The sequence below is a fragment of the Desmodus rotundus genome, chromosome 7 (genome assembly GCF_022682495.2).
Source record: "Desmodus rotundus isolate HL8 chromosome 7, HLdesRot8A.1, whole genome shotgun sequence".
NCBI classification, from domain to species: Eukaryota; Metazoa; Chordata; class Mammalia; order Chiroptera; family Phyllostomidae; genus Desmodus; species Desmodus rotundus.
Genome location: NC_071393.1, coordinates 21,848,248 through 21,869,358, shown reverse-complemented (window position 1 = coordinate 21,869,358; position 21,111 = coordinate 21,848,248). Strand labels below are relative to the sequence as shown.

The 21,111-nt window shown below is 42.4% G+C and overlaps 1 protein-coding gene across 1 annotated transcript; it reads right to left on the bottom strand.

Annotated features, from left to right (window-relative positions):
- Nucleotides 1-3,331: 3,331 nt before the first annotated feature.
- On the bottom strand, nt 3,332-21,111 carry CHEK1 (checkpoint kinase 1). Its single transcript, XM_024557380.3, has 13 exons — nt 21,043-21,111; nt 20,349-20,433; nt 19,364-19,587; nt 18,069-18,133; nt 17,906-17,975; nt 13,276-13,464; nt 12,742-12,846; nt 10,970-11,065; nt 7,432-7,540; nt 7,067-7,244; nt 6,685-6,816; nt 5,276-5,377; nt 3,332-4,181 (listed from the first exon to the last, which is right to left on the bottom strand). Exons 2-13 carry the CDS (start codon nt 20,411-20,413, stop codon nt 4,086-4,088), a joined length of 1,431 nt encoding a protein of 476 aa, XP_024413148.1. The 5' UTR covers nt 20,414-20,433; nt 21,043-21,111; the 3' UTR covers nt 3,332-4,085.

Genomic DNA, 21,111 nt, shown 5'->3' with positions numbered 1-21,111 from the left:
ACTCTCTATTCTGTTCCAGTGATCTATGTCTGTTCTTATGCCAGTGCCATGCTGTTTTGATTACTGTGGTCTTATAGTATAGTTTGATAGCAGGTAGGTGATTCCTCCAACTTCTTTCTCAAGATTCCTGTGGCTATTTGAAGTCTTTTGTGGTTCCATATAAATTTTTGGAATATTTATTCTAGTTCTCTGAAATATATCATTGGCATCTCGATAGGAAAATACGCTCAATCTATAGATTGCTTTTGGTAGTATGGACATTTTAATGATGTTAATTCTTCCAATCCATGAACACACTATATGCTTCCACTTATCTGTAGCTTCCTCAATTTCTTTCTTCAGTGTCTTAGAATTTTTCTGAGTACTGGTCTTTTACATCTTTGGTTAAATTCCTAGGGTTTGTTTTTGTTTTTGTTTTTTGGGAAGCAACTGTGAACGGAATTGTTTTCTTAGTTTCCTTTTCTGATAGTTCATTAGTGACATATAAGAATGCAACTGATTTCTGGGTATTTATTTTATATCCTGCTACTTTGCTGAATTTATCAGTTCTAGGAGTTTTTTTAGTGGGATCCTTAGGGTTCTCTACATACAGTATCATGTCACAGCAAGTGTTTTTCTTCTTCCTTTCCAGTTTGGATGCCTTTTATTTCTTCCTGTCTGATTGCTGTGGCTAGGGCTTCCAGTACTCTGCTAAGGAAGAGTGGAGAAAGCAGACCTCCCTGTTTTGTTCCCGATCTTAAGGGAAATGCTCGTAGGTTTGGCCTGTTCAGTGTTTGTTGGCTGTGGTTTGTCGTAGATGGGCTCCATTACGTTGAGCTATGTTCCCTCGACTGTCATTTTGCTGAGTTTTCACCACAAATGGGTGCTGGATTTTATCAAATGCTTTTTCTGCATCAATTGACATGATCGTGTGGGTTTTTCTATCCTTCATTTTGTTTACGTGGTGTATCATGTTTATTGATTTGTGGATAGTGTACCAACCTTGAATCCCTGGAATAAGGCCCTCTTGGTCATGGTGTATATTTTTAATGTTTTACTAGATCCGGTTTGCTGATATTTTCTTGAGGAGTTTAGCATCTATGTTCATCAAGGGTATCGGCCTATAATTTTCTTTCTTTGTAGTCTCTTTACCTGGTTTTGTAATTAGGATAATGCTGGCCTTGTAAAACTAGTTTCAGAGTCTTCCCTCCTGTTGAATGTTTTGGAATAGTTTGAGAAGGGCAGGTTAATCCTTTGAATGTTTGGTAAAATTCACCCGTAAAGACATCTGGGCCAGGACTTTTGTTTGCTGGCAGTTTTTTGACTACTGCTTTAATTTTACTAACTGTAGGAGAATCTTTTCAATAACAAGCAGCACTAACCTGGATAGCCATGGGGGGACAAAAAAAAATACTTGACCTCTATCTCCCATACACAAAAAAACATTCTCAGGTGGAATGTAGACCTAACCGTGTAACCCGGAATTATAAAGCTTTTAGAATATGCAAGAAAATTTTCATAACCTTCAAGTAGGGAATGAGTCCTTAAATAAGAAATGAGTAAAGATCAATTCTCTGAAGAAAACAGAATAATGTGACAGTGACCGGAGGAAGCAGGAACATTCTGGCTGAGTTTAGTGTACGCCAGCCACGCACGCTGATGGAAGGGTTCCCTGCAGAAGCTATACACACCAAAGCCTGGAGGGGGACAAGCCTGGGCTCACTCAGTAAACAGAAAGAAGCCTACTCTGCCTACATTACCGAGGGGTAGCAGGGACAGGGGGTGAGTGAGTCATGCTGGGCCAGGTCAGTCAGAGCAAAGACTCGATTCCATTGATGCAATGGGAAGGCCCTGAAGGTTTTTAAACAAGGGAACGTCACAGTACAATTTATCTTTTTAAAAAATGACTTAAGACCTATGGAAGAAGACTGTTTGAGGGAAGGGGGAAGAGGTGGGGATTGGCAAGAGAGGAAGTGGGAGATACTCGTTTTTATTGAGAAATCCAGGGAGGAGAGATGAAGGAGGCTGAACCACAGTGGGAACAATAAAAATGGAAGACGCATTCAGCTTCCAAGTATATTTTGAGGGTAGTTTAGATCAAATGAGTGTCCGTTTCTTCATTAAACAACTATTTATTGCATGTTATAATGTATCAGGCACTGTTCTATGTGCTGGGGATATAGGGACAGATAAGGCTCCTGACCTCAAGGAGCTTATAGATGACATATTCCTACAGGGGAAGCAGACACCTAATAGATAAACAAATAAAAATATCCTAGAATGTCAGATAGGTGTTATAATAAAAAATAAGAGTGACAGAGGTGGGGTTTAGGTAACATCACCGAAAATATTATTTAGGTGAGCCGGGGAAGACTTTGCACAGGAGATAACATATAAGATGGAGAGTGAAGCACAAGCCACACAAATACCAGGGAGAAAGCACTCCAGGGAAAGTGAACGGCAAAGGGGAGACCTCGAGGTGAAAGTGTTTCTGTAATGAGCAGGACAGCAAAGCCGACGTGGCTGCAGCAGCACAAGCAAGCGGGACAGTGGCAGACGAGGTTAGAGAGGCGGCCACAGGACAGATCCCACAGAGCCCCATGGATCTCAGGCAAATTTCTGAATTTTGTCTGAAGTGTGAGGAAAAGCCACGAGAGTTGGGAGCAGAGAAGGAATACGAGTCACATGTCAGAAGGGTCGCTGACTGCTTTTCTGAGCTCTGGGAGCACAGTGATATGAAAAGATAGCAGTGCCTGCAACTGGAGTAATGCCAGCAGAGGCGTAAAGTGCATGTATTTTGGATATGTTAGCTGAATTGAACAGGATTTGCTGAACTTAATGTAGAAAACCACGTCAAGGATGATTTCTAGTGCTTTGGCCTGAGCAACCGAAAAGCTGTATGTACCGTTTACTGGGGTGGGGGACACTGGAGACGAACAGGGTGCGACAGAGATGACTATGCGTCCAGGGAAAGCACTAGGTAGGCTGCAAGAGGCCAAAGCCAGAGATGACAGTGTTTGAGAGTCACTGATGGATGGATGGCCGACAATCTTCAAAAAAAAGTTTCTTCATATTTGAGAATTTACTGGCTCAATTCTTAGGAGCCACCTCAGTTGAAAATTATTCTTCCTGTGGCCACACTGCAGTTCACACTTTACCAGTGCGTGAACACAAAGTCCCCACCTAATGCACTCAAGTTAATATGAACTTTATTAGAACGAAGTCTTAATAAATCTGAGATAAAAGAACCAGGAATCACATCTATTCCTATTATACCTTCCTTATTTCTCCCTTCTCTTTTATTCCTTACCACCTAGACGCTTAGTCGCCAATGAGTTCACAGAGTTAACTATTCATTTGCAAAATAGAATTTATTTCTGTAATAAAGAATTAAAATATAGCTGTGAAAGTAAAGAATAATATAAAAAATATTTAAAATGTGCAATGGTAATTTTAAAGGTAGTTAAGCATTAGCGTTTGTGCTCAACTTCGACTTGAAAGATCAACCGATATTTTATATTTATCATTTTATTAACCACGGTGGGAAAACCATACCAACTTTCAATTTCAATTAATAATTATAATTCAAGAATGAGTCTCCATACCTCGTCATCAGGCCCTTTTGGAAATGAGGACAAATCTTGGGGATATAGTTTCCAAAGATGACTTCACAAGTGACAAGGATTTTTTTTTAACTACTTCATCCACTTAACCCAATGTGGAGGCAATATATGCTTTTTGGATATAACCGTTTTGATAAAAATGGGACGAGAGTATCATCCTTCACCATATTGGTATAAAAGCTGGTAAATTCATATATCCCCAAAGCTTGGTTTCCCAGGTGGGTCTCCAATTTAGACACTAAACACAGATGAAGAAATATCTAACGAATTCTATCCCTTACCCAAAGTTTTATTTACAATTAAAATATAGGCATCATTTTTATGCAGAACATACAACAGTATTGGAAAGCATTTGCCCAGGATGAAGACAACTCTTCAGAGACTACTGTTTGCAGTTTGCGGGTTAGGAGAGTCTTCTCTAGGAAGAAGAATATCAACACAGCAGTACTATATTCACCAGGGGTTCCAAAGCCGACGGCCCGATCAAGTGGCAGGAAGCCACACCTTCTGGCTGCTGACAACATCACTCAGCTTCCCTTTAATCTTCAGGAAGTGTCTCTTGAATTCCAATCCATCACCCTAGATTAGGAATAATAGCCAGAAACTAGGTCAAAAATCTTGGGAGAAAAAATGGCTAAATAAATCATTCTGACTCACTTTCAGGCCCACCACTGTTCCCACCACACTGGGCTCAGAGGGGCAACCCAACGACGTCCCGTCTGTTCCAAGCACTGATGTCTCTGGACCTAAGCCATTGTTTCCGTAGGTGCCGGAGCTTTGTAAACTAAACAGACCTTATGCAACCACACTGAAGCCTTGCCAAAACGCCGTGACAAAAAAGCCAGTGATTCAGTGATAACAAAAATTTTATTACACTACGATCTTAACGATGTAATTCCATACCAAGCATCGGGACACAGAGAGTGTGACCTCCTCCTCCTCCAACCTCCCTTAGAGCTACGGCAAAACCTCTAAACAGAAGACGCTATTTTTGTCTTACATGTCAAGGGCTTTAAAACTACATATAACTCCAGCACCAATAATTTCTAAGAAATAATAAAAAAAGTGAACAAAACTCTATGTCTATATTAATCACAGAATTATTAACAGATAAAGGTTCATTAATTATAATAGGCAAATATTTTTGACATCATATTTACAAAAAAGATATACATACATTTAATAAGAAAAATTTGAAGTGCTTCAAATTATTAAGGGTAATTATTTTAAAGGTAAAAATAATCTAGATTATTTTACTTTTCTTATTTGTTACTTAGTTACGTTTTCTACAAAAACCAAGAACTTTTACAAAGAAAATTCATTTCCATAAACTGTATCTTAGGATAATGACAAGAACAAATATTCATAATATTAAATAAAAAAAACTGTTACCCTGTGTTTCTAAATGCTATGTATACGTGAACTTAGTACCATTTTAAAATAAACTCCACATAAGAGTATACCCACAGTACATAGTATTAGCTGTAGTGAGACTACTGTAATGAAATCTACCAAAAACAAATCTGTTTTTCTCTGGGTAATCAGATTAAATATGATTCTTATTTTCTTTAAAGTTTTTTGTACTTTTGAAATTTCTACAATGAACACGCACAAACACTTCTTTAAGCAAAACAAAGTTTTCGATTTTGTTTTAAATACACTGTTCTCCATACCTTAGAAAGCCGGAAGTCAACCAAAATCTTCTCATCCATTTCTACCAGATTCACTTTGAAAATCAGTTTATTGTTTCTCCTATCAGTCGTTGATACAGTCACCTACGGCAACAAAAATCAGGTTGAGCCAGATGTGTGAGTGGAGGAGACTCTACATAAAAACTAGTCCAGGTCAGTGACACTCCTGAGATAAGACTTGGAGACGCTCTTCCACAACAGGAGCAGTGCCCGCCGACGGGCCCACTCCTTCCGGGGGTTTCCTCTCCCTGCAGCCGTGCGCGCTCCACTCGCACCAGCGGTAACTAGCACCCAGCTCCACAACCAGGGCGTGGGTCCAGGGGGACTCTCAGCCAACAAAATAAAGTAGCATATTACCAAAAAAAACAAGTGAAAGAAGAAGCAAGTAAAATGGATAAATATAGAACGAGAACAAAGCAAGATTATGAACACATCAGCAAGAGAGAGTCCAGATCTGTGGCTGCAAAGCCACCACGGCGCGGATAAATGCTGCAGCACGATTACCCTGGAAAACGTCACACTAAGTGGAGGCAGACACGAAGGGCCGCACACCACGTAATTCCATTTACATGGAACGTCCAGAATAAGCAGCCCGCAGACGGAAGGTGGGTTAGTTAGTGGTGGCCAGGGAACGAAGAAGGGAGGAGGAAGAAGTAACTGCTAATGGGAGCAGCTGATTCTGGGGGCGATGAAACATGCTGAAATTAAATGGTGACGGTTGTACAGTCTAGTGAATATACTAAGAACCACGGATCTGTGCACTTCAAAATAGTTCAAGTGATGATTTTCATGTCATGTGACTTTTATCTCAATAAATCTTCCTTAAAAAAAAAAAAGTGAATTCTCTGTAAGTGGGAGAAAAATCCCTTTGGCTCCAGACTTTGGCACATGGCATTTTCTCTTAACTTTAACTTTTGAAGCTTACGAACCTACAGAAAAACTGCAAGAACCGTGTAGTGAACCACGCCGTGCCCTTCACTGACCTTGGCCCTCACTGAATGTCAATGTTACAAATCTGCTGTAACACTCCAGACGAAAACTGGTCAGTGGGAGCGGAGCACGCGGAGGACGCGCGGGACTGTTGACGTGCTCGCTCCTCTTTCATCGAAGGGAGCCAGCGGTTACCGTCCCAAGTTAAGTATAGACGGCTTTAAGGAAATATGACTTGAGTCTCAATATTATTCATAACTTACTGAAGTTATTCATAAATCCTTTAAGAAATATTACTTCTTGAGGTAAAGAACATTTTACTTAAGTTCCTCTCATTTCAATTGCTTATTTTTCAAACCAAACTAATTGCTTTGACTTTGAAAAGGGGACTGATGACAGTTTTCACTCAAATACTAGTCTTTCTTCAGGAAAGGGTACAGCGAGAAACCGATGGACGGTACCTGGTTCATACAGCTCTTCTTCCACTGATAGCCCAGTTTCTCACAAGTCTCCTTCAGGCACTGGTAAGACTTGTCTGCATCCAGCTTGGTAAAGAACCGCGTCATCCTCTTGACCAGGCGCTGCCAGGGATTCTGCGTGCCAAGCAGAGAAAGGCAGGCTTAATCCGACACCAGCAAAAGCAGTCGCACAGCTATTCAGTGTGGAAATTCTTTTCCGTGATTTAAGATTCTTACACACAAAGGTCTCCTCTAATGATCTCTTACTTGTCAAAAAAAACTGGTAGGGTTAATACTTTAAGATTTATACATTAAAAAAAAAAGACTGTAAGACAATATGAAATACACAGTTTCCATTATTTAGCTGAAAGCTCGACTTTCTTACCTGTGAGGACCCCGGGGTGCCCAGCAGCTGACTGTTCAGCAGCATGTGTTCTGGGCAGGTGGGCTGGGAGAAGCTGACCCCCTGCACCAGCTTATCGATGCACGAAGGGCCGGTGTCCCACAAGGAGAGACCCGTCCGCGGCTCGGGCTGGGAGCTGGAGAACCTCACTCTTTCTTCACTGAGGCAGGGGGGTATGGGAAAAAACAGATCTTTAAATAAAATCCATCAGGCCTTTTTTCTCACACATTACACATGCTCACACCAATAAAAGTGACGATCCTTATTAACATAAAATATATACGTGCATTACTTTCCATGGGAATATTACCTTCAACAATTACTTGATCTTTATTAACAAATCTTACCTAGAAGCGTTGTTTACTAGAGAGAAGTCCAAACTGGATTGGATGTGCTTCGAGAACCCACCAGGAGACTCGGGTACACCCCCTGAAGTGACTCGGGGCCTCTTGGCCCCTGAAAAAAATGAAGTAAAATAAGTACAAATGCCTTCCAGTCTTCTATGCAGAAACTTTTTAATCAACACAACTGGCAACCCGAAGCAGTGAAACTACCTCTGAAGCCGCTTAACACGAAGACCTTAAACAACAAATGGCTGCTTCTACATGGTTGTTATGCGGACTGGGGTCACTGTGAGCTTGCTAGGACTCCCTTGTGAAACCGCACACATCCTGAGCAGCAAGTATGTTCCATGAGTGGAGTTCAAGGACAGAATTCTAGGTACCATTTATGGTACTAGAGAAATGTTCTAGGAAGACAGAGAGACTTAGCTAAAGAATCAAAACCTCTTAAAATAAAAAATAATTAATGATAACGGCAACGGACATTATGAATCTGCTCTATCCAACATTCCTCGCTCCACTGGAAAAGCTTTACCAAGGGTAAGTGTTACACAGAAAATGACGTCACTGTAAACTCGCGGGTACCACCCTCAGCTGGACGCGCAAGGCTGATACTCAGAGCTGTGTTCCCCCAGTCTGTTTCCTCTCCCTTTCTCCACATGACTGTTTCAAAAGCTCTGCACTCTTGCCAAATTCCCGAACCACCCTGCAGGAGACACCCCATTTCTTAGGGTATGATACCGTCTCTCATTTCCCGGACAGTAAGGTCACTAGAAACCCCTCAAGCTGCACTACCGAATGTGATCTACTTGCCTTCCTGCCCATCCTCTCCCCCCATCGAATGTTCACCCCTGTACGTGTTCTCCAGCCCACCTAACCCTCCTGTCTCCTCAGGGACCCAGACACCCCTTTACGCCCTCTCCAAGGCTGCCAGCCTCTTCCTCTCAACTGGGTCTGTCCCCAAACCATTCAAACGCACTTAAGCCTAGCCAACCTTTTTATCTGCCGGTCCATTCATTCAAATACTTTAGTAAGCTGACTAGTGTTTTATTAAGATGGGAGAAACAGCATGTTGGTACGCTGACAAGATCCGGGCGAGGGGGAGAAAGAGAGAAGAATTAACGACAATGTCCCTGAAGAGGCAAAGGAGAATTGGGTCTCGTGCACGAGAGACATCGGCTTGCACACAGCACAATTTATCCACAGCAACCGGGGAGAAGACGACCGTATGAGCGCAGACAGTTACATGGCGGGAGATGGAGGTGAGAGCTCGTGCAGTTTCTCCTGTGATTGTCTCTATTTCCCAGTGAAACAGGACGTACTGGCACCGCCCGAGAGTGAGCGTGGGGGAGAGGTATTAGGAGCCGAAGAGAAAGGAGAGGTACAATAACGTAGTTCAGGAGAGGGGGTGTGAAAGAAGTGGGGAGATGCGTTATGACTGCCTAGGAGAATTTAGGGCCCACTCGGAATTAGCGATCCAGAATTTAGAGTGAACACTGTTTGAGGTTCTTCTGCAGCTGCAACGCGCTGTGCAGGTGTAAGGGTAGAGCTGGTAGAAAACTGGACCAAACTTGGGTTAGGTTCTGCCCGTAAGTATGATGAAGAGAGCGCGAGGCAAGGAAGTTGAAGATGAATGTGAACGAGTATGACAGTGACTGACCTTGGGCTTTAAAGCAGTGAGGGTGAAACTGAGGACCTCGGGAGGCAGCATCATTAACGGACTGCCCGCCCGGGTAGGAGCAGAGGATGGCTGGGGGCAGGGTGCTGGAGGGAGGAGGAAAAATAAGCCCGCGTCCGGAGCAGAATGCCGGACGATCAGAGAGCACTAGCAGGGAAGAAGGTCCAGAAAACGTGAGGCCGGGGCACTAGAAGGATCATCCAGATGAGTATTTCAGTCACCAAGAACCACGACAAAAATCACATGGCCTTGTGTTGGAGAGTGACAACGTGAAAGAAACTTTAATTTGGGGTTTAGAAGGCGATTGTAACAAGTAGGAATGGTGGGTGCTGGCGGAGTCTGATAATGAGATTTGAAATAAATCAATAAATCAGGGGGGAACATGGGAAGAAAGGAGAAAGTGATAATGAAGAGAAAAAGAGGGTGCCTGACTCACCCCCAAATCCAAGGGAACAAGAGTGTGGGGAGAAAAAACATCTAACATTTGAGATGGAGCTCTACCCCTCAGGGGAGAGCTGGACTTCAACTAAAGCGAGGGGAAAGGTGGAGGAAACACCCGGAGAAGGTGAAAAGCTCCTCATCGGCCTCCAGCTGGTGTCTCCTGTCGCCCCACCTCCTGACCGAGCTGTCTACACTCGCTCCTCTGCTCGTTCAGACTACAGTCCCGCACCAACACTGTGCTTTCGCAACACCTCCCAGCTCTCCACCGGAACTGCTCCCGCCACATCACGGAATCCACTGGACAAGTTTTCCTGTGTCCCTGGCCTCCACCCAGCCCCGAAAGGTTGGCGGTCCTTAGGATGCTGTGCTCTCAATTTCATCATCGACCACTGTTTAAATTGCCGTCTGCTTGAAGAAAACACCTAAATGGACATCTCAAGCCTAGTCCTGTCTCCTGGTACACACAACCACACACCTATTTGACAGTTTTACCAAGCTTCTCAAATCCAACATGTCCAAAATCAAATAAAATCTCCCCCAAGTCTGTTTCCTCTTGAGCTACACCCAGTAAATGGCGCCACCACTTATTTACAGTTGTTCCCACTAGAAAGGAATCACCCTCGATCCCTCCTTCTCTTCCTTCCCCACACGTAAGCAACCGCCAGTCCTGTCAATTAAAATTCTCAAATTTCTTTGGAATCTGTCCCTTCTTTCCAATGCCACTGCCACTAACCTAGTCCAGGTGATCATCTTCTCACAGCCAGGATGAGAAACATCAAAAGCAATAGGAAAAAAAGTAGCCAGAAAGAGCTTTTAAAACCAAATATATGATTACGGCATTTCCTTGCTAGAATCTCTCAGAGGTTTCCCCAACAGCCTTAAGGAAAAGCACAGAATTTGTAACGTGGCTTAGAAGGCCCCCCTCCACAACCCGGTTGCCACCCCCTCCCCCGACCCCTCCCCGCGCTGTGCACTCACGCCGTACTGAGTGCCTGCGATGACCACACACTGCGGCCACTGGGGAGACAGGGGCGCGCAAGCCAGACGTGGTCCACGCTGCACCGGCCTGCTTTCCAGTTCCTCAAATCCCCACCTTCTGAACCTCGAGATGCCCCCCAGGCCGCTCCCTCCGTTCTAACGCCCCTGGCTGACTCACCCTTACTCTTCAAACCTGACCTGTCACATCATTTCCTCAGGAAGACAAGTCTTCTCTGTCACTCAAGACTTGGTCACCCAGTTAGCTGTAGTGCCCTGACGTTCAACTCTATGGTTGTTCATAAAATCAAAATTATTTTTTTATATTTCTGTTTTCCCCACCACACGATCTCCACGAGGGCAGAGGCCACAGCTGTCTCGTGCTGTTGACTTGTGATAGCGACTTTGCAAGTTCTTTACGGTCACAGAAAAAAATACTTTATAAATTACCTTTCTTGAGTGGTTTGTTGTACCATCGATCTTTTTTGATGTCTAGGATGGTGATCCTTACTGATGGGTTCTCAACGAGGATTTTATGCAGCAGAGCTGAAAACAAAACATCGAGACGTTTACAAGAGTCATGCAGAACAGAAAAGCCTGTGGTACGGAACATTCTCTCCTGGTCTCCTCATGTGTAAACACTACTTGCGAGGGAGAGAGAGAATGAATTATTAAAGCTGCTACATTATGGCTTTAATTTCATGCAGCTGTTCTCTGCTACTGTCTACACCGTAGGACACACTGCCCAGATCTGATTCTCAATTACTGGTAAAAAGTAGCCTAAGGGCCAATGCTTCTGCCTGGTGACATTAACAACAATAGACAAAAAACTCTCTTATCCATTTTCAGTATCAAACCTGTTCCATTGTCACGTTAAGTCCTCATTCATGCAGTTTAAAAAAATATTTATTTTCCAGCGTCCTAAGGTGTCCTAATTATCGTGACTAGGAATTCAAATATCTCCTACCACAAAAATAATTTTCTAATGGACAAAAGGCTTAATTGAAAAAAATGAAGCCATAAAAACACAAATAAAGAGGTAGGAAATTTTTTTTCTAGTGATAGAGTAGAAAAGGCCTTTCCAAACCTGACAATATAGTCAGGAACCACAAAGGACAAGATAATAGATTTAAATAAATAAAAATATAAGCCATTTTGCATGTCAAAATAGCATAAACAAAATAAAAATATGACAAATTATGAAAAATATCTGTAATAAATGCAAAGATAGGATGTAGGAGAGGGCAAAGGGCATATGAATGGTGACAGAAGGAGACCCGACTTGGGGTAGTGAACACACAATACAATTTGCAGATTATGTGTTATAGAACTGGACACCTGAAATCTATGTAATTCTATTAGCCAATGTTACCCCAATAAATGCAATAAGAAAGAAAGAAATACAAAGATCTAATGACAATGTTTTAAAAAAAACTAATAAATACATAGTAGATAAAAAACCTCATTAGTACTAAATTTAAAATAAAAGCAAAAATCAGTGAATGTATTTTATAGGCCTATAAGATTACTTAAATATTTTTTAATGTAAATTAACGAGACTGTGATGAAGTGATATGAACTTTCTGAAAAGCAACTTGGCAAAGTACACCAGAATAATTAAAAAGTGCATACGTTCCTGACCCTGGAATTCCACATCTGGGGTTTAATTTTAATTAAATAATTTAAAGGTATGGCCAAGGATTAAGTTATATGGACAATCATCATGTCTTTTATAATAGTGAAGAATTAGGAAAAAAAAATCTAAACCTCTAAAAAAGCGAGCTGAATGAGTACAATAACGACTATCCATTTAGCAGAGTACCTTCAGACTCTTCTAAACAATGGCGTAGGCCTGTAATCATAGTCATGGAGGAAGTTCACAAGGCATTAACGCAAAACAACAAGTTATAAAATATGTATATGTAGTGTGATCTCATTTTTTATAAATCACAAATATTTATGAATAGTTTACATATATAACAAATATATGTGCTTATATATTTTTATGACAAAGTGTAGAAGCACATATCAAAATATTAAAAGGAGCTATTTCTGAGGTATTATAGGACTTAAAAAAATTATTATTTTTTAATTTATCTACAAGAATCATGGATTATTTACACGATCATTTAAAAGTTAAAAACATGTCATGAAAAATAATCAAACAGTAGTATGCTTCATTATCCAAGAAATCGGTGCTTTCAGCCAGACAACCCAGTTACCTAGAGGAGCAGAATCGATTTTTTTCCAAGGGTTGAGGTACGTTTTTTTCTCTTTCCAGTCGGAATACTCCTGACAGCTGTCACTGGGCTGGTCCCACGGCAGCTCTAAAAAAGAAACAAGTCCCGTTTCCTGAGTGTTCGGATCATTATGTAGCAAAGGTTCCAAGGAAAAGTAATCAACGATACGAGTCCATTTCCTCCAGGTTAATCCAGTACGGTTTTCAAACTAAGAGTGCCAGCTCACCGAAGTTTCAGAGGCCCTCAGAGATGCCCGAACCACTTCCTGCCCTACGCTTCCCAGAAGTATTCACATGAATCTTCAAAGCAAGGGCTGCTGTGGTATTTCATTTCACAGCTACACATCCCTCACTCTTTAACACTGCTGGGTTAGAAGCTCCAAACTAGTCATGAAATATTCACTATTAACATACTGTCATGTAAATGTGGATGCCCTTGGTTTCGGTCACTGATTTTGCTGTGACAGATCTGTCTTTTCAGAGGCCAGGAGTTTTCCCACGAGGAAACAGCTCTCACCTCCAGCCAACATTGCGGTGAGCACTATTCCGCAGGACCAGACATCAACTGGCTCTGCGTGGAACTCTCTCCTCTTCAGAAGTTCTGGAGCAACGTAAGGCAAAGTCCCGCACATTTTGTTCAACAAGCGCTCGCGGTTATTGTGCCGGAACACTGTCGCCAAGCCAAAGTCGGAGATTTTGAGGTTATCTACACCAAGGAAAAGGAGACAGCGCTGGGTAAAAACGTTTCGTAACTAGATGTGCTTAAAAAATTAAGCTTTATTGGAAAATTACTGGTGTTACTTAAGGTTTATAGAACTTCTCTACCTTAAAATGACCAATTTTTAAAAAGAAATAGTAAGACATCATCCTCTAGCTAAAATTAGTGAAAGGGCTCATCCCTTCTTCTCAGAGAAATCGCGCAAAATGAATTGAAGAAAGACGCTGGAGCCAAAAGGGCCTGCCCTTCTGGAAAAGGGCACCACTCCAGACGTGGGCTGAGTGCAGAGCCAAGCCCTTACTGGGGTGTGCAGCGGGCAGGAGGCAGCGATAAGGATTAGGCACAGCTTCGCCCCCAGCAAACGAGCCCTGCTGGCAGGAAGAAAATACAGGGGTGGGCAAAAGTAGGCTTCAGTGGTTCATATGGAAAAAGATACGCAGTTATGATTGTAACAACTGCCTTATTAACTCTGTGTTTCACATACAACTGTAAACCTACTTTTGCCCAGCCCCGTGCGTAAAGACACACCCCAACCACAGATGTGCAAACCACTAGAACTTCCTGCTGAAGTGGGTAAGTTTAGAAAAGGAGGAGGAACTCCGTATAGAGGACGAGCCAGAAAGGCAATTCCCAATCCAACTTCCTGCCTTCAACACACACAAACTGCAGGCAGAACGTTGGGTTGAGCTTCTGCCCGGGGAGTGGCGATGGGAACAGAGCGACCCTGTTGGCCCGTGCGGTTAGAGATATAACTGCAGACTCCCAACCACAGGCGTCTGCTGCGGAGGTTCTGAAAACACAGAACGTCATAAAACCTTAGAGCAAAGGAACCGAGTCTTAGGCTTAGGGAAGATTCCCTATTTTCAGCCTTTGCAGAGGGCAATCTGGCCAAAGATGTCAAAACCGGAAATACCCACACATTCTTTGAACTAGCAATTTCTACTTCTAGGACCACATCCAAAGAAATACGTACACCTGCAAACCCACAAACTTAAGGATGCTCATAGCAGTGTTACTTGTAAGTAACTTAAATGTCCATTGATAAAGAAGTGATTAAATCTTATCCTAAATATACACAATGAAACTAGGTAAGTAACTGTTTTTAAAAAGGTGTATCTGTATGTTCTGACACAGAATCGGGTGTATGTGGAAAAAAGGGGCAAGCCTCGTAACAAATACTCATTATAACGTGACCCAATTTCTATACTGGGTCTGTGCACAAATTCACAGAACAGTCATCGCTGTTCTACTTGTTTTTAAAGGCCACGCGCAACTGTCCCAAAACAGGGGGTCTTACATCTGCACAATATAATACATGAGCCATCGATGATGTTGACCTGTATCTGAGCTGGGAGGTAGCTACTGTGCTTACCTTTAACTGTGACACAATCTGAATAAACCTCTGGGATTGAGGTCCAAGTTACTTATTAGTACTGATCACTGAAAACACTAATGCATGACCACGGTGTTCCCTGGATTTTGTGCTTTTGTTATACTGGCAACGTAACACAGGCTGGAGAACTGCGGATAATAAATTCTAAAGTAAAGTGTGGTTACGTCTGAGAAAAAGGGAGAGATACCTGTGAAGGAATACACAGGAGGACTTCGACTACATTGGTAATGCTTTCTTTTTTTAAGATTATTATTATTATGATTGGATAGAAACAAAAGAATATTTAAATAAGATGCAAGATATGAAGAACAATACAATGAACACCCACTCATCCAACACCCAGGGTAAGAACTTTTATCTCCTTTGAAATACCCTTAAATACGTCCCAAAATATATTCTCTTCCTTATCTTCTCAGAAATAACCACCATTCTGAGTTTTATTATGCCGTTTCTTGCGATCTTCTCCATGTTTGTATTCCTAAACAATATATTTGGTTTTATATATTTCTGAACTATAGATTCATACTTATATGAATTCTTCTACCATTTTTTTGGCTCTATATCACATTCTAGAATTTCACCCACGTAATTCACTGTAGCTATAAATCACCCATTTCAGAATTTAAGTGTTCTATTGCTGATAGATATTTAGGTTGTTTCCAGTTTTAGCTACTGTAAACACAAGGCTGTGAGTAGAGTACACACGGGTAATGTTTCATTGTTTAAGCCAGGGGGCACACAGGTGTTTATATGTATCTCCTTTATACTCACAGCCCCAGTAGATACTCTTACGATGCCTATTTTACAACTGAAGACAGTGAGGCAGAGCGAGGAGTGAAGCAATTTACCCAAGGCCATGCATGCACCCTACAAGGCAGCCTAGATTCAATCCTGGTTCCAACGACTCTGAAGCTCAAGCTTTTAACACTATGATATACTGCCTCTCATATTTAGAGACATGCAATCCCTCTTTTCTTTCTTTCTTTTTTTAAATGGTTTTTAATTTATTTTTTTAAGATTAAAAAAAGATTTTTTAGAAAGAGGGGAATGGAGAAAGAGAGAAGTATCAGTGTGTGGTTTCCTCTAGAGCTCCCCCTACTGGGGACCTGGCCTGCAACCCAGATATGTGCCCTGACTGGGAATCCAAACCCAGACCCTTTGCTTGGCAGTCTGGAACTCAATCCACTGAGCCACACCAGCCTGGGTTCTTTCTTTTTTTATAACCCCTCTTTTTCACAGGATTTTATGTAGATTGAAACCAGCATTTAGTCAAAAAAGAATTTAATTTCTAGATGAGGAAGGAGAATTGATTATAATACCATCAAGGCTTTTAGGATTCAAAAAGTAATAGAATGAAAGTAGAAGCAAAAGAAATTCTCCCAGCTTGTGTTTTCTTTTCTCAGGTTTCACCAACAGGATTCATTCTACAGTTCCTTTTTTCCAAATGTCTAAAATTTTGCTATGTGCCTTATGAAACAACTTACAGAAGGTTAAATAACCAAAGGAGGCTCTTAAGTAGCCAGGTTAGTCAACGACCTAGTGCAAGGATTGCCGAAAGGTATTTACCAAAGCATTAACAAAGATATGCCCCCAAACAGTAACTGCCTGGTGGGGTTTTGGTGATTTTTTATTTTCTTCTTTATACTTTTAATCTCATTTCATGATCACATTTTATTTTTATAAAGAGAAAAAAAAAAACCAGTATTTTTAGTTTGGGAACAAAGTTTGCATTTTCCAGCTATTTTTACACATTCACATCTCAGTTATTTATATAAGCTGGCTTTTCGTAATTTATCCCCCCGTATGAAGGGCCATGAGGGAGCTCAGGAAGAAGTCAGAAAGAGGCAGCTGAGGCAGCCCACTGTCACCTGTTGTGGGCGATAATGCTGCCAGCAAACAGTAAGCCTTAGCATTGAACGAGATCTTAAAACTACTTCCACCCAACTCTCCAAGCAACGTTTAAATTCCCTTCACAATGTCCCTAATAATCGGCAATTGAGTGTTGGACTCACGTTACAAATCCACTGTTTTCCAAAGCAACCTATTCATCTTCTGGCAGACCCATTCAGGGGGGTCATCTTGTACTAATCCAAGTTGCTTCTGCACAGTTTCCCCCCAAGGTTCTGAAGAACTGTATGGAACAGTTAGCAGGTTTCCCCAAGTTTTTTCGATTACTCCTTATGTTACATAGCTTCTAGCGCTTTTCATCATCCTGGTCCCTCTCCTACAGAAGTGCTTCAGTGGCTCACCGGCCTCCCACAGCATTTCTCCAGGATACCCCTTATTTCTGGCGTGACCTCACCTTAGTTTCCCAATGACAAAATTACACTGGGGACCGTTATGAACTTTTAACCTGCCCTGCTGCCAATGATAGGCCATTCCACTGTCCTTATCTGGTACTTTTTCCAATCCAAATATTGGACTTCAGATTTTTCCCCGATGGAAAACAACTTATTACTCTGACCCACTTCTCTAGTCTGCTAAATTCATTCCTTCAATACATATTTTTGAAAGCCTACTATTTGCCAGGCACTATGCTAGTGCATAAAATAGAGTGTTAAACAAGAGAGACAAAAATCACTAGCTCGTGCAGCTAACATTTCTGTCATCTTTGTAGATCCTGACTCTACGAGCTAACACGTTCACTATCTACCCCTCTCAGTTCCATCCATAAAATATGACCAGACTCCTTGCACCTTTACCCAAGTCACAGATTAAAAAGTACAAGCAGGGCAAAGCTAAAGTCCAGGCTGTTCTGATAAAAACGTTCATTTACTAATTCATTAAAGAGTTGTTTAAGACTGTTCATATAGCTATTCATCTAGCGAGCTTCCCTTGCAGCTAGCTCAGATTTCTCTATTTCATCCACGACGTCATGAAGGACTTCTGAAGTCTAAATATACCACAAGTCGCCCAAATTTCCAAGACTTTTCAGATTGTTTGCCCTGAAATGTCACTAATGGAAAAGCCTCGAAACACCCTTATTTGGCTGTGTTAAAAATAATTCAGGTAGCAGGGACAAAACGCTAAACTTACCCCTTTCATCCAAGAGGAGATTTTCTGGCTTAATATCCCTATGAGTTATTCCAATGCCATGCAGATACACCTGAGCAGAAAGCAAAGGAAGCACACCGGAATTTAGTAACTGACTTCATTCACACCAACTTTAAGTAAAAGGAAATGAGACAACTGCACCTACCACCCCTGCCATGAGTTGGTGGAAGAACCGCTGAGCATCTTGTTCAGGCATGCCTATGTCTGGCTCTACGAGAATGAATTACGAAAGTTAGTTTACCAGGTAAATATAATCAGGAATCAACCACATAGTCTTCTTATTTCTAAGATTAAACGTTTGTGACTGGACTTCAGCAAACACAATCTTATGCCAACAAAAGATTCTGGAGTCCAGTAACACATTGAATAATAACTCTCATTTCTTACTCAGTAACTCACATTTCCCCATCTGTTACATGGTAAAAACAAATTAATATTACAGGAAAATTGCAGAGAGAAATAACAAACTATTATCCAAACCAATAATGCAGACCGCCCCTTGAAAGCCCCTGTTTATCTTATATGAACCATGATTAATTGATCTTTCAAATTCTCCCCTAATTTCATCAAAATGTTATGCCAATATTTTTCCGCTCCTGAAATATAATTGCCAAAGTGGAAGCTTGGGCAAATCTAAGCTAATTTCACTAAATATTTAACAACAGATTTAAACTTCATATTTGACTTCTCACACCAAACAGTCACGAATGCCAGTGAAGTTTCTATAGGAAACACAGTTTTATTAAGAAATGTTCTACTGTCAGTTATTTTATTATAGCTTGATCTCCTTTATTAACTCATGATTTCTTTTACACTCAACTCTCTCCTGAGATTAAATACTGGAGATTCTAAAAATCAATTTTAATTGTTAATATGATGGCTTCAGATAATAAATTTAGGTCCACGGAATGTATTTTATGTACTTCTCAGCATTCTATAACACCACGCCTTTGGGGCTACATAGAACATTTAAGTAGCAGAAACAGAGTTTACTTCGTATCTATGACAGCAATCGTAGAAAACTGTAAGTTACTTTACTTAAAAAATGAAGAAACGTAACAACATGCTATTATTTGGGACCTGTAGATATATGCAACAATTTCATGCAATGACACTTTGTAGAACACTAAGTGTCTACAAAAAATTGTGCAGGGAAACAATGCATCGCATTTATAATACTTCGCCATGAGATTAGTTTACCATTCTTAAAGTCCACAAAACAACATCCCCAACCCGAATCACTTGGACAACTTGGGAAGAAGGTTTTCTTTACTGACTCCAGGCTTTCAGGTGCTAAGTTGCAAAAACAAAACAGTTTACTCCAATTTCTCTGTTGCATAAGCAATTCTGAGTGGACACTGACCCAATAGAACACCCAAGTTTAAAAAAGAAATCTAGAGACTTCTTCAGTAGAATAATTATCTCAAATCGTTTCCATACCTATGCGATCAAAAAGTTCTCCCCCACTACAGTACTCCAGAAACAGGTACTGGATGTTGCCTTCTCTGCGATGACCGTAGAATTTCACCACGTTCTCGTGATTTAACATTTTATTGATGCAGATCTCCTTCTTAATATTTTCTGGACAGTCTATGGCGCGCTTCATGTCGACAATCTTCACCGCAACCGCTTCTTCAGTCCTTCTGTTCACAGCAAGTTGGACTCTGCGGAGAAAAAGGAAAAGTTGTAACACTCCAGACACCTGAATTCCATTTCTTTCTAAAACCTGAAAAGATTCAATAGGACCCATCCAACACCATTTTACCTTTATCAAGTTCCTCCACCAAGGAAAAACCACGAGAATGGTTCCCGCCATATTCTCAAAAGATAGGACTCCTTTTTGAAAGGTGAGGTACAATACATAATGCACCAAAGAAGTCACAGGCTGTATAACCAAAAGTCATTGAACAAACGCTCGAGAAAATAAAATGGGAGACTAGCCATTCTGGGCCCCATCGCGAATACACATCCTCTACTCATTCGATTTTAATACCATTACCTAACGTTTTAATCCTGTGGTCACTGTCCTAAGCACCCATGGGGTCAGCACCATTATTGCCATCTCACAGCTAAGAAAACAGAGGCACTCAGGGACATTAAGTCGCTTGCCTAAGAACAAAACAATGACCCGCAGGGCGGGTGACAGATGCACAATGTGGCGCCAGGCAGTCGGACCCCAGCGTCCCATCGTCCGTTCATTTAACCACTACGACTACACCCCGGGAAGGAGTAAGCAGCAGGAGAAACTGACTTCAGCGGTCCCTCCCAGCTCTTTAGAAAGAAGATATAAAAGAAGACAAAGTCCTTACAAACGATCATATAGCTTCAGTTCCCACAGGTCTTGGGTTTCAAATGCAGACATCTGTTTTCTAAGGCCCCCGTATATTGAAATGAACAGGGGGGTGGGGGGCGGGCACAGACTCACTCTCCGTAGGCGCCTTCGCCCAGCGTCTGCACCAGGTCCCAGTCCTCCACGAAGGGCACAGCCATGACTCCGCGGGGCACCCGGGCTGCAAGGGGCAGGAGCCAGAAAAGACGCGGGATGAGTTCGAGCTCCCATCACCTGGAAGCCGTGGGGCTCCGCGTCCTACCAGGACTCCTCAATATAAGTAACAGCTCTGGTTCCCCCCGGCACCTGATCACCCATCTTTCGTCCCGGTCTAAACCTCAGGCGAATATCCTAAACTGGCTTGTCCATTGGCGCGCACACTGCATGCTCGGACCCGGCCATTCTTATCCCCGGAGGGGACGGAGCAGTGGTGGTGATGAGACCCGGGGTCAGGTGCCTCCCGGGGGATGCGGAGCGGGGTGAGAGGTGCGGGCAAGGTGGCTACGACCACCGCAGCTCCGCCTCTCCACCCCAGTAGCGTCCCCAGCCAGGGGATTCGGGGCGGGGCCAGCCTGCCCCGAGAGGCGGAAGGAAGGGCCGGGTGGCACACAGCCTAGCGAGGGGTGGCATCTGCAGTCCCTCTACCACCCAGACCCCGGGACCCCAGGACCCCCCTCCTCTGCTCTCCGGAGCCGCCCCTCCACGGGAGACTCTCCGAGCTCTGAGCCCGTTGCCGTGTGCCCCACATCCCATGCAGACCCCGAACTCCTCTGCAGACCCCCCTCGCTACCCTGCCCGCCGCCTTCTTCACCGGACCGTCCACTGCCTGCCACCACAGCAATCCAAGTGCAGCGCTTTT

Coding starts and splice junctions, on each gene's coding strand:
- CHEK1 (XM_024557380.3), bottom strand. CDS start 20,413: ATGGCTGTGCCCTTCGTGGAGGACTGGGACCTGGTGCAGACGCTGGGC. Junction 7,541..10,969: donor CAACAAACCACTCAAGAAAG/GTAATTTATAAA, acceptor CATTTTTTTCAG/GGGCCAAGAGGCCCCGAGTC. Junction 7,245..7,431: donor CTAGTAAACAACGCTTCTAG/GTAAGATTTGTT, acceptor CCCCTGCCTCAG/TGAAGAAAGAGTGAGGTTCT.